We start from the raw sequence: 13,874 nt of genomic DNA on the forward strand, positions 1-13,874 counted from the left end.
ATTGACTGACAAATAGTTGCCAGCTACCAGGTGGCAGCGTGTAAATTTAGTAATTACCCGAATGTATACGGTGGCGATTGAGCCAATTACGAACCGATTAAACACAGTCTGCACCAAGTACCGCAAGAGGTTCGTGTATTTGCAGGAATAACTTTAGTTTAGTTTGCACGAACGTATCGCCACGCCACGACCGTGGTGCTGGGCAAACCGATTTAACTGCAGGATAATCGGTATACTCGGTGTGCATGAATCCCAGCACGATGCACCGTACGCGCAGCTGCGGTGCAAACGGCATAAGTGCGTGCTCGCCACTCGCAGGTGGTTCCCTATGGAATCTACAACAATAAATTTCTGTCTTAACGATCCACCCACCTTGCAGTTGGATTCCGACATGGGCGTACTCCGAAATGGAAACTAATAATCTGTCATTGAATCCAGAAAGGCAGGGGGACAAATTTCGCGAAGCCACGGTGCAAACACGTAGAGATATCGGTCATCGATTTTCCATAAATGACCAGTGTCATCGAGCACGGGAAGAAATACGTTTAGCCGGATCGGGAACACGGAAGTTTCCCCAATTTTGGGGCCGACGTACTTCATAATTTCCGTAACCTACTTTTTCCCACACCTTCGAGAATTTTAATAAAATTTACGGGAAACTCTTTTCTGATATTCATCCGAACATAGAACGAATTACCACTGGGAATGAACTCTCGTCTTCGCGCATCGTCCGAACGTAGCTAATAAATCGTGACATCCGTAGCTTCGAACTTTCTAACGTCGGCGCTAGAAATTATTCTGAATATCAAGTGTCTACTTAAAAACGGTAATTGAGAAGATCTGAGCAAGATTTAATCTTGCTTAAATTAATTCGACCGAAATTACTTCGTGCACTGTGTATAACACATGTCAGATATAGTTAAATAAAAAAGGACATCTCGTTCGATCGACGAAACCATTTAAACCTTTTGCCGCGCGTTTACCTTTACCGGCAAAGAAGGTAATTGGGTCTCTGGCGTTTCGACGGTAACAGAAGAAAAGTTGGACCGTTCTATCAGGCCGTGGGCCGCGAGATCGCTGAATTCGAGCCTGAAATCCGTATCGTTTTTTGCTAAATCCCGGCTAGTTCATTGCAAATTACTCGTTTGCTCGCTTAATAATCCTGTCACGAAGGAAATTTCTCGGAGTATTGGCCCTCGTTCTAGATCTCCGTTGAAGAGGCTGCCGCCGGCAGACGGAGCTAATTCTTAACGAGTATCGATCCCAAGCCTCCGCGATTCGTTGTCATCGTCGCCGTTGTGAAACTTTGCCCTCGGTGACGTTCCTCTTACTCGTAATTATATCGCTAATAAATATCCTGCACCGTACGATAGGCGTTGATTTACGAGGGTAGGCTGCGACCAAGCCGGCCCTACGAAAAGTCCTCGTTTTAGGACGCTTTTGTCGTGCACCCACGCAAAACGAGTCAATTATCGAGAAAATCGTATCTCCGGTTCGACGAATGGTTGAAAATAAAATGACACGGCCTTTTAACTAATACGTCTTCTCGCTGTCATCGACGATCCATTTCCAACTCCGTCCGTCGTCTCTAGCATCGTTCCACACCTCAAATTTCGTCACGCTGTTCCCCTTTCTTTCTGTTGCAGACGGAACAATTCACGGTCTTGTGGCTGCTGTTCGCGATGATAGTCGTCGGGAATATCGCGGTGCTAATTGGCCTGCAGTGGGGCAAACGGCGTAAGACGCGCATGGATTTTTTTATCAAACAGCTAGCGTTTGCGGGTAAGTTGATCCACTTTCGTTTCGAAAGTTTCATCCGAGTTAGATATATGGGATAATTTCTGTTTACGCGATGATCGTAGCGAGTTTGCGCTTGGTAAATCGATGCGTTTGATTTCGACGAAGCAGAGTGCAAAAGACCAACGTTGACACCATTCGACGATCCGATCGAACGCTTCCTTCTCTATCAGAATTTCGCTAAATCAACCTGACCTCTTCTTTCATCCATGATTTTACTCGGCGTTTATGTCACTCGATTCGAACGAACGCGTAAAGAAGAAAGAACCGAGAGCGATATTCCGAAGACGATTCGCATGTAAAACGGTGTCGTATGTCAAGCACGTTGTAAAACAGCCAGTGTATTTTTGTAACTTTGTCGTCGAAGTTTCTCAAGTCTGACACGTTTCGGGACGGCATTTCCCATTTTTCAAACGACTCGGCTGTAACGTTGAAAAAGAGCAGCGAATATTTCGGATGCTCGAGAAGCACCGACCAAATGTAAACATGCCGCGAATAAAAATCGAGTTACAGAGCTATAAAGATTTACACGCGCGTTTTACGTCTTCGGCGTAAACAACGATGATGCATCGGCTTCGTCGAGATGCAACGTACCTAATTATGCGAACTTTGATCCGACATTCGAGTCATAGACCTCCTCGGGGCCTACGTTCGAGACCCTCGCGCTTATAACGGTCCTGTTTCAATCTTTTCAAATCCTTCCTTTCCGCCTTTTTTCCCTCCTCCGGTATTATGTTTCTCACGGCATCCGCCCGAAACGCATCCATTGTTCGCGTTGAAAAGCTCGGCGCCAGTGAGCAAAGGCAAAGACGAACACAAGCGGTCGTAACTTCAAGGTGGCCTACGTCCGTTAGTTCTCTCTCGAAGCGTTTCACGGCCACCACCGTATCTGGTCTCTTTCTTTTTCTTTCTTCTTCTCTCTTTCCTTGCACAACAAAATGAAATACCGTGCATCATATAAGCGCTTTCTCAAATTGCACTGTATCCTATCTTTTCGCGAAGTAGATTGAATCAAAAGCTAGACGAGAATCTGGTATCGCGATTTGCTTCACGTACAATTGTTTCGTAGAAAGAGGCACGGAGGGAACTTCATCGACCGTAAAGTTATCAATATTGTGCTTTTTAGAAGAAAATCGAGTTTCCAACGAAGGATATTCATCATGATGGAAACGAAAGCAGAATAAGTTATCGAGTTGAGCGAAAATAACGTTATTTATACATCGAGACCATTCGCATTCTGCCAATAATCATTACGAACCCATTACGAGATGGCTTGGAGTGGACAGTTCGGCGACCAAGCGACTGCTTGCGATAGTATTAGTACAAATGTCAACCGTTTGGAATATCAGACTTGGGGAGAGAAAAAATTCAATGAACTGGACAGCTTAATTGGTTAAAGTAGTTGTTCAACAAAGCAAGAAATCCGAGCTCGTGTTCTCGATCCAGTGGACCAACAGTCTTTCTCCGTACGTTAGAAGCAAACAATTAGTATCCCTAGGGAATTCAACTTGATCGCACATCCGAAGGAATTAAGAAGTTTTCCCCTCTCAAAACAAACTTATTTGCTTATTCCTATAATATACGGCTATCCTAACCAGGTTGTATCCAATCCAGCGAACATTCGTCGCGAAATAGCTGATCTATCCTGTTCTTCGTTGTTCCACTCTGACTTATGAAATGCCATAACTTCAGACATTACTTTGTTACTACCGCTTTCCTTTATATTCTTCTGCGTTGTATTCTTCCTTTTTACCGATCCTTCCGTTTATACATTTTTATGCTAGCAACAATGAAAGCAGGTAGAAATAAAAAGCAATCGAAACATCAGACGGTAACAGGCTATGGAATATAACGATTCGATGGGCTCTTTTGTCCCATTTGTCGCGAATCTTTTGATAGATTTCCGGAACGATGCTTGTAAAAGTTATTTGCACACTAGAAAATGCACCAAAATATTGCCGATAGCATTTTATGCCATAGAAATGGACGAACGTAAAAAAACACTCTCCCATTTCGCGGCAGTTGCCCGCTCCGCTCTCGTAAATGCACAAACATACCTGTATATCGGAAAACGAAAGCTCAGCTTCCGTTCTTCTCGAGTCGAAGAGAGAAGGAAAACGAAAGAAGCGGAAATCGTTCGTATTTTACTCGTATTATCGTCCCAGAGTATATTTCTCGCGGAACAGTTTTATCGGATCGAGAAAGGGTGCATTTGTCGTTCAACGACAAAGGAGCGGTCTGGAAAAAATAGGGTTTAAGGACTAACGCGAAGAGAGACACGTCGATCGCGAAGAAAAAGGGAACGTGATAAATTTAGGGATATCTCTTTATGCAAGTGACCGAGGATTAAGGGACTCGAGCTGAAAGTCGTTTAAAGGGGTAAAAAATTATCGACGAGTTGTATAACGCGTATGAGGTAGCCGACAAACAAGTCGGCGAGAGATAATTCGACGGACAATGCGAAGAATCTCATCTTGCGTGTGAAATAAAAAATCGGGAACGGAACTTTGTCGACTGAACGGTTCGTAAAGTCGGACGCGACATTTGCATGCGAATACGGTGACAACGAAGAGACCGCAATTAAGCAGCTGATGGCGGCGGCTGGGCGTCGACGAAATCTGTAAACGACCGTGCTCGTTTACGAGCGGGCAACCGCGGCATTTGATCCGTTGTCGTAAAAGAAACGCGTGCAATCGCAAGGGCACGCCGTAAAACTCAAATTCGAGCGCAATTTTTATTCTTCTGTCGCGCGTCCCAAGCCGATAAATTACAAAAGAAGCGTAAGACGTAACAGTTCTCACCGAGTTTGAAAAAATAACGTGGTGTAATATAATAAAAAATGTACCGAGGAAATTCGTGGTCGATCGCGTATCGAGCCGCCACGATTAATTCGTCGAGCTGGCAAAGATCGGCCGCATAATCCGCGTTATTATAGGGCGATAAATCCAAATCGGGTTTCAATATCAGGGGTAATGTATGATCTGAGACCCGATCGTTTCGCATGGGAATTCGTAAGATGAAATCTTACTTTCGAGGGTCTTTTTTATGGCTAACCGAATAGCACTTCCAGGCTCGCAACACTTTATATGATATCCTTTAAACCACTTCTTTATGGCTCTTCTCTCGTCCCACGAAAAATCACAGGTTATTCGTAAAATATGTGTTTCAACGTTCCCTAGCTATCTAAGAGTACGTAAAAGTACGATTAAAACAATATAACGCATTGACACCATATACAATTTGTTATTTATATGAAATATTATTTCTAGGAAATGTCGGCGAGACTAATCGATTAAATCACAAATTACTCGTATTTAAATTGTGAATTTTACTTAATTTTTTTCAAATTCACAACAGCTGGTTCTTTCCTGGAATCTGTGCGTTCGATTGTGTTTATTTTCTATTACACATTCGTTTGCTGTTGTCTCGTAAAAATTCATAGGAATATATACACAAAGAAAAAAAAAAAAAAAAGAAAAATAGACTGAAAAAGACTTTAAAATGTATTTAGAATGATCCACGCGTTGTTGGCCATGATACGATTTTTTATAAACATTTTAAAAGCGTCGTTGTAGTTAATGAACGTAATCGCATTCTCCAACCGTTGAGTTTGCTCGTTCATTCATTCGCAAATTAAGTGAACGTCGGATGGATACTGTGTAATAATAGCATTGCCCATGAATCATCTCTCCACACTAGATATCTCATTACAGATTTATTGGTAGGCCTGATATCCGTGCTAACGGATATAATTTGGAGAACGACGGTGACCTGGCACGCGGGCAACGTTGCCTGCAAATTGATAAGGTTCATGCAAGCCGTCGTTACGTACAGTTCTACATACGTACTTGTCGCATTGTCGATCGACAGATATGACGCCATTACCAGACCCATGAATTTCACCGGCAGGTGTAAGTATATAATAGTTTGTATAAAAGTGTAGGTATTGCAACTGATTCTGTTTACTTAAATTTAACGCGTATTCCGATCTTAATATCATACGATTAGAATAATATATTGCAATAGTATAATTCTAACTGGATTGCAGATATTTTTACAAATTCATATTTCTATGAATATTTTATTTACTAATTCTTATAAGGAGTACTATCGTATATTCCGGATATTTTACATATTTTTGCATATTATGTGCATTCTGTGCATTGTTTCATTTTCAGATTCTCCATAAATGCATAAAAATCCGCAGTCTATTTATAATTCTCAAACTTTTAATTGAACCTAAAGAGGATACTATATTTTACTGTAACTTCTTGACGTTTCATCGAACTTTGTATCAATACTAATCATATTATCGTTGTATCTTCGATACGTGAAAGTAGAAATTCCCAAAATGGCGCTATTTTCGTGGTTTTTTTTTTTTTTTTACTGATAACGACCGAATATTTAAATATTTAACTAAATCTTAAATAAATATTTTGCCGGAGGGAATCGAATATCGCATCACATCTATCAGCATCGTTATTCCTCTCGATTCGTGTAAAACATGCATACGAGACGCATTTTTCAGAGATTCGGCACAGCAGATCGGGTTTGTAATATGAAAAGTCCGTTTTCTAGTTGACGATTTTTGTACGAGCATCTGGAGTTTCTCGGTACATACGTATTTACCACTGGCCAAGAGATCACTCTTGAGCGGCACACTAGCAAGCGTAACGGTTTTATTTCTGCTTTATTACATTGGGTTGTAACGTAGCGGATGTCGTAAGAAGCGTGGTGGCTGCGGATCGAAAGGTGAAAACCCACAGCGAAATAAAACGACTACGGTTACGGTAATTACGAGCCACAACGTCGTCGATGACGTGACATTAACGAACTCACTTTCAACAGTGTCAATGCGAATTCCGTATCAACCCAAGATGATATTTCACGAGCGATAATCGCGATATTCCTTTTAATCTGGTTATCACTGCGAGTTCCTTGAAGCGTTCACAGCAACGAATAACGGTGCATCGTTGCGTTAGAGTGACGAAATGCTTCTCGAGGAAGTTCCTTTATTGCGCTATCGCCCGCGATTACGTTCTTTCTTTCCGTTTTCTTCTTTCGTCTTTTTTCGTCCGTGTCACTCGCCAGCTGTCGTGGAAGTTTCACGAGCGCGAAAACGAGGAAACTTGGCGATACGCGACAGTCACGGATCCGCGCTTACATCTGTTCGTATGCCTCGTACCACCGAATGCGCCATGACATCGAATCTCCCCTAGAATTGCATCGCCCTACCCTTCTGTAACCACGCGAAATCGACCTAAGACCGGAAATTCAACTTTAATCGCAGGGTGGAGAGCCAGGGCTCTGGTGGTAGCTGCCTGGGGCTTGTCGGCATTGTTTAGCGTGCCGATTATTTTCCTGTACGAGGAAAAACGCATACAGGTATACAGGAATTTGCTATTCATCATAAAACATTCATAATTGAGGAATTAGATTAATTATGCTCGAATTATGCTCGTTTCCGTTATGTTTCTCTGATTACATATTTGCAAGCAGATTACTGCATTCTTCTCTCTCTTCGCAATTTATGTTACTTAGGAAACACACTGCAGAGACGGAAAACGTTTTCATGCGATCTAAATCTTTAATCCTGATTTCGTTTAATGTTCTGTAAAGGAGAATCGATTTTACCGAACGTTAGCGTGCAATTCGAAGCAGAACTTTCTTTCGTAGCATTTCGTTAAGAATTATACATTTAAACGAACACCGTTGGCCTAGTTTTGGTAAATCGGTCGTACTACGAGTATAATCGGCAGGATCGTTTACCAGGGGAAGACACAATGCTGGATAGATCTGGGGTCTCCTATGCAATGGAGGATCTACATGAGCCTGGTCAGCTTTACCCTCTTTATAGCCCCTACTCTGATAATAGGAGGCTGTTATGCTGTGATCGTAGCTACTATATGGTCGCAAGGAGGGGCATTACGTCAGGGACCTACTCGAGACACCAGGAGAGCATCGTCCCGAGGACTCATTCCCAGGGCTAAAGTTAAGACGGTCAAAATGACTCTCGTTATAGTGTTCGGTGAGTAAACCAAATCATGTTTCGAGTTTTACGAATTTGTAACTATAATCCCAGAAGCCAAAGCGAAATATTATCTACCTCACTGAAGTATCGTTACTCAGGAAAGTGTTTGAACGCTAACGACAGAGGACTTTGATGTTCATATTATATGCATTATATATATTATAGTATAAAACATTTAAAAATTTCATTAACTCTATAATGAGACGCGTTTATGTTTATTTATACCAGTTAGGTTTATTTATACGTCGTATAAGGTACATAATATATTTATAAAAGATGTGTACAAGTGTTCAAATACTTTCGCGAGCCTGTGTACATTTGAAGCTGCAAATCCGTGTGGCGTATTTAGACGACAGATTTATGTCGCGTAAAAGAGGGTAATCGCGAAACTTTCGGTCATGCCAAACTTCGCGACGTCTAATTCGTGAAATGTATGTTAGAACGTGATTGAACAGTTCGCAAAAAGGAAAACTATGAAATTACGTGTCAGAATTCTTAACGTCGTAAAATACCGAAATCCGTACAGTAAGAGGTACAACGATAAATAATTGAAACTTCTTGATACGATCGAACTCGTTAACCGCGTAAATCGTCCGATACGACGGCATTAAAAATTTAATGAACATACATAGTCGAAGTTTGCAACGACCAAACTTGTCCAACGATTGAAACTGTGTTTAATCGGCTACGATAAAACGTAACGTCCTTTCCATCCCTGCTTCGCCCTTTCTCTGTACGATTATATTTGCACCGCGTAAAAAGCTACGCGGCTAAAGAGATAAGCGAAAATGGTTCTCGACCTCTGTCTCAATTCCCTCCGACTTCTCTCACGAATCACTGCTCAGAGATACGTACTAAGAAAAGTTGTGTCTCGTGAGATCTCGGTGCAGGGAATCCTTTAGATTGAATTTTCTTTCGTGATTTTAACCGGTGTCGTTTCGTATTGTCAAGTATTAAATACTATTCGTTTTTCGAGTATTTTCTTCCAACCATAACGATTCCTGACGGTGGTAATTTTCTAAATTAACCACGGAAAGAAATGAAAATGAAAGTATAATTTCTTATGAATTCGACAAATGCGACGTCGAATGGTTTTGAGACTGCTGCAGTCTTTTTCTCGCATTCGATCGAATAGTGTTCTCCTATAGTTTCTCAAATTCGAGGAAAATATGAAAGAATCGTTATTAACGTGTGTGATTTTTCACGAATGATCATCTTAAAACGTTTAAAATCCTCCTTCGGTAGGAACTAAAGTAAGATTGAGAATTAGGACTTCGAAAACTGCAACAGATAGTGTCAAAGTTCAAACGAAATTATCTTCGCTGCAACCAAACTAAAGATCCTAGGGAGAAGATGACAACTTGGTTTGTATTTGTCAAAGACTCTGTGGAAGCTCCGAGTCCTTGCCTCGCTCAAAGCACCAACTTCTTTCCTTCGTTTCTCGGGGGAACGGGTTTACGTGTAGCAGGAATTGCCTGGTCTAATCAGATTCGTTTCTCGAAGATGTCTCGGCTAAAATTTCTTCTTTTTTAGCTGACGAAGATCGTTCTCAGCGGAACCGATCAAATGAGATCGAGTTCTGTCCACGCAACTCCCTTTGGTGTGCTGCTGTGAAACCGAGGAAACTATTCAAGTGGATACACCACGTATATTACCATATCTTTCCTACGAAACAACCGATATAGATCGATATTTTGTATTTGAAAAAATTATTTAAATGCTTAACGCGATATCGTTCACTATTGATCGTGACATGATCACGTGATGCTTAAGCATTCCGACCGAGTTCAACAAACTCATAAACATTCAGTGTTTCTCTCCATATAACAATAAAAGCGTTCATTCGTTACCACAAGCAGGGCGCATCGTAGAATGCCCTCCTTCATGCAAATCTGGGAAAGCTTTTACGCATTTTGATTATTCTCGCACTCTGTGTGGTCCGTTCCGAGACAAGAGATCCTCAAGAAGTACGTTTGAGTCTTAAGATTCGTTTGTCACTTTGTTCTAACGCAAAAGCGATATTGTTTTATTTCGTTCATTTTACCGATCGAAACTTGCAAATCTAACAAACGCGTATTCAAGATAATATTACGCACTCGTGAAAATATCAAATGACAATTAATCGCGAGAAACAGAGGTGGAACTTCTTTATGTGATAAAACAAAGAAATGTTCAAAAGATCTCAGGACAGAGATCGCCTACCATTGTTCAGCTGACAGACAAGAGAAGTTAAGACTCGTGAAACATTCGGTCCTCCGACGATTCATTCCTAGCCTTACGTTTAGTTGGGCAATCTTACGAGTGGATGAAAGGTCCTGAATGTTGAGATCGCGTCATTATCCTCCACTGTTTTCGATGTATTTCACCGTTAACGCCTTACACCGAAAGGCTTAAGATAAGACTTAGTTCCGTTACACATTTCCTTTCTTTCGTCATAATTTCTCGTTGTAGGATATTACTATATATTACATATTTCAACAAAGAGGTCATACCATTTCACGGCAATTTATTTCGCTCGATTACCAGGCCCGAATATCCATACCATGAAGGGAGAAGCAAGGATCTCGCGCGACGTTTCACGATTACGGGAAAATTGATTTACTACTAGTCATCTCTTCTACGATACGTTCTCCGTCTCTTAAAAGTCCCCGTTCATGCGTTTCTTTGTTGCTTTGATCGCAGGTAGATAATATTATAAAGCTAATTGTAAAAAATTATAAAAAATAGACATTCTTATCAAAAATGCTACAGATGTACGATCAAAGACGAACTTTTATTCATGTAGATCTTTCAATATTTCAGTATTCATTCTTTGTTGGAGCCCGTACATAGTGTTCGATCTGCTGCAAGTTTACGGATATGTGCCAGAAACTCAGACTAACATCGCCGTGGCCACTTTCATTCAAAGTTTAACACCTCTGAATTCAGCGGCGAATCCGATTATATACTGTCTCTTCAGCACGTCGTTTTGTAAAACCGTACGGTGAGTTCCTATAACGCCAAAAACCCTCGGATGCTTTTATCAGAGGTAGAGATAAAATACACCGCTTCAATGTTTGAACAGACCGAGGAATTTAAACCGAGTAGTTTCCTCGACAGAGAAGAGGAACTTAGCATGAGAGAGCTTAGAATCGAAGATTAGTTCCGATGTTCGAAATTTAAAAAGTACAAAGCATTCCAATATATTTTATCTTTTCTGCTGTTTGCAATGATAATTCCTTCTATTCTCGGCATATAAAATAGATCCTTTACGTCAAGCATGGATTATATAAAACTATATCAACCTGGGCATGTTATTAGTTAGGAAAATTTATAACTAGACTGCGGACTTTATGCGTTTATAAAAAAATTGTAAAACCTATAAGGTATAAGCCAGTCATGAGAGAGTATTAGATCGCATTATGTTCTTAGACTGCAGACTTAAACGATTTACGGCGAACGTGACAAGTATTCAGCCAATTTCGATAAAGATCTTGTTAAACTTTGCTTATTTAAAACGTTTTAACAAACTTAAAGACGCGTGCATACGTTTAGAAATTTGCGGATTGAATTTCTTTAAAAAAGAATATTAGCAAGCATGCAAAAACTTACCAAATATAAATACGCACGACGATTCTGGTTCCATAGGAACATACAGGCGATCTCGTGGGTTTCTGGATGGTGTGCAACGAATCCCCATCATTGTTTCGGCACCGGTGCTCCGAACAGCAGCACCAGGACAACAGTAACGACGTCGTTGACGGCCCAGTCTTCGAGAAGAAGCGGGCACATCGCCATGCTACACTCCACCACCAGAAAACGTGTTATGGTGTCTCTGGTTTAAGGAACGAACGATAGGAACTGCATCTGGAATTCATATTAGATATACGTAGAATTCTTCCACCTAACAGCTCCTGTTGAGCTTCGACAAAGAGACCACAAGTATTACGAGTCTCCGAAATTATGTTCGATACTTCGTCTACATTTCTTCTCTTTATCTTCTCTTCGATTCTTTATCTCTTCTTCATCGAGAATTCGAGGGAATACGAAATGAAATTGGGAGTCGTTGTTGCAATACAAAGTACGATTTACGTGTTATGTGATGAATATTAGAATCATAATTTAGGAGACCGCGGAGAATTGTGAATAAAATAAGTTTCTTATTCCCGCATTTACGTGATCAGTATTTTAGGCGAGATCGTGCACGGTCCTCATATTTTTCATCCTCCAAGTGAAACGTAACGTCTTATTAACGAAACTTTCGAAACGTCAAAGTTGTTCCGAATCGCGGTATTTGTACAAGAAATTTACTAACGATGGCAAACGAAAGCCGAATAGCGAGATACGGCTCTACGAGCGACCAGGAATATCATTTCGTTAAATAAACTCCGATTTAATGAAGCCGTTCGCCAAGTTTCAGGAGGATGAGAGGAACATTAACCTGGCAATTGATCAGCCTATGTGGAAAATGATACGCTCAAGGTATACATGTACATATATACATAGCGAACGAACGGCAGCTTCATGTGTATATACATATGCACGTTTTACAGTCGCGCACGCACACACGTATACATATTTGCACGCAGGCTAGATACATACCTACACACGTGAAATCATAAATGTGTAATATATTCGTGTATTCCATCCGTTCGCGATCGACGCGAAAACGCTCAACCCTTGAGGTGGGCTATTTTGTTAGCGATCTATAGGAACGATAAATCGCTACCAGCAAGACAATTCCTCGTATCGATTCACATCTCTACGAACAACACAGTTGTGCAACAAATCTTTGTACCTTCGAGCGATCGCGAGCTTCTCTATTGCGAACACTCTATCAAGCACTAAAATGTAACTGCTGCAATGAAAACAGCTTCGTTCGAACATGCGAAAAGAATTACCGTCCATGAATCGGAACGGGAAGATTTAATTGTTTGATGGACCACTTGAACTTTCGTACTATGTATTGTGTTTCAAGGTTGAAAAGCCCTTTTATAACGCAGTTAGATGTTACGAACATGCTACGTTTAGATACCAATAGATGAAGCTGTATTCGTAATTCGTCTATTCGTTATTTATTGTACTCTATTAAGAAAAGAAGGAACAAGAATAAGAAATAAGTTATGAAAGATAACGCGTCACTACGTCTTCTTACGATATGAATATTTTCACTGTGCACAAAGTTTGTACATACCGTCGAATAAACTCGTGCAAAATGCGCTGAGTATACGTATAATCTTTAACTTGATTTCTCTATTACTTTTACAGTTCCTGACCATCGAATTAGAGCCACGCGTAGAGAACTTTACTTCTCTAACTGCAGCGAATCGTATGAACATGTATGTATTCGGTTCAACAAACGAGAAATTGCTGTGTATGCCATCCAAATTACGTAGGCGATCATGTATATGAATATATATGATTTGTTACTATTACTATATCCTATCGAAGAACATCCAACACGTAACTCGTATAATATCCCACAAAGACAAAATTCAGAATATTTATGAAAATAAAACGACGTAAAAATAGCGCATACGGTGCGTGCTAGAAAGACTATGAGACGTAGCCAAAACGAAGAAAGGAAACATCAATTACTAACATGTATGTATATATAACACCTTAGTAATTAACAAAACTTGCTACTAGAATGAATCTGAAATATAATAGAAAAGTGAAAACTATTGAAAGCTGTGAGTAATCCTAATTCGATGATCGGAGATCGTAAATATCGCTATACTCGTTGTACATTAATAAATCTTTATACTTTATCATCTTCATGAATCGCCAACCTCTGTAAATGTCGTTTTAATCGTAATGTCGATTTAATATCAATTATTTATTGTACTCTATTAGAAAAGGAGAAACAGAACTACGGCTTGTTATGACGTTCATATTTTCACTGCAGACAAAATTTGTACATACGTATCGTCGAATAAACTCGTCCATAATACCTATACGTAATCTGTTCCTCGCTTTCTCCGCTTTTAAATCCCAGGATAATGTTCTCTCAATAAATCTCTACAGTATTTTGTCATCTTCCTCGTCATTCATCAAGAATCCTCGT

General features: G+C 40.4%; 2 protein-coding genes across 7 annotated transcripts in view; one reads left to right on the forward strand and one right to left on the reverse strand.

The window, feature by feature from the left end:
- Cdi (serine/threonine kinase) overlaps positions 1-11,549 on the reverse strand; it is an 80,169-nt gene extending 68,620 nt beyond the window's left edge. Inside the window, exon 1 of the mRNA XM_072021404.1 lies at positions 11,420-11,549. The gene's annotated coding sequence lies outside the window, so the exon portion shown is untranslated. The remainder of the gene's footprint in view (positions 1-11,419) is intronic.
- Positions 1-13,024, forward strand: part of Ccap-r (Crustacean cardioactive peptide receptor) — a 40,454-nt gene extending 27,430 nt beyond the window's left edge. For 4 of the 6 annotated variants that reach the window (XM_072021410.1, XM_072021408.1, XM_072021409.1 and 1 more), the window contains exons 3-8: positions 1,647-1,782; positions 5,511-5,708; positions 7,088-7,182; positions 7,570-7,825; positions 10,631-10,811; positions 11,456-13,024. In XM_072021410.1, the coding sequence (XP_071877511.1) occupies positions 1,647-1,782; positions 5,511-5,708; positions 7,088-7,182; positions 7,570-7,825; positions 10,631-10,811; positions 11,456-11,651 (1,062 nt within the window). In that variant the 3' untranslated portion in view covers positions 11,652-13,024. The remainder of the gene's footprint in view (positions 1-1,646; positions 1,783-5,510; positions 5,709-7,087; positions 7,183-7,569; positions 7,826-10,630; positions 10,812-11,455) is intronic. The other 2 variants (XM_072021412.1, XM_072021413.1) reach the window with 2 other exon arrangements.
- Positions 13,025-13,874: the final 850 nt, after the last annotated feature.

Source organism: Bombus fervidus, chromosome 19 (genome assembly GCF_041682495.2).
Source record: "Bombus fervidus isolate BK054 chromosome 19, iyBomFerv1, whole genome shotgun sequence".
In the NCBI taxonomy this organism is placed as follows: domain Eukaryota; kingdom Metazoa; phylum Arthropoda; class Insecta; order Hymenoptera; family Apidae; genus Bombus; species Bombus fervidus.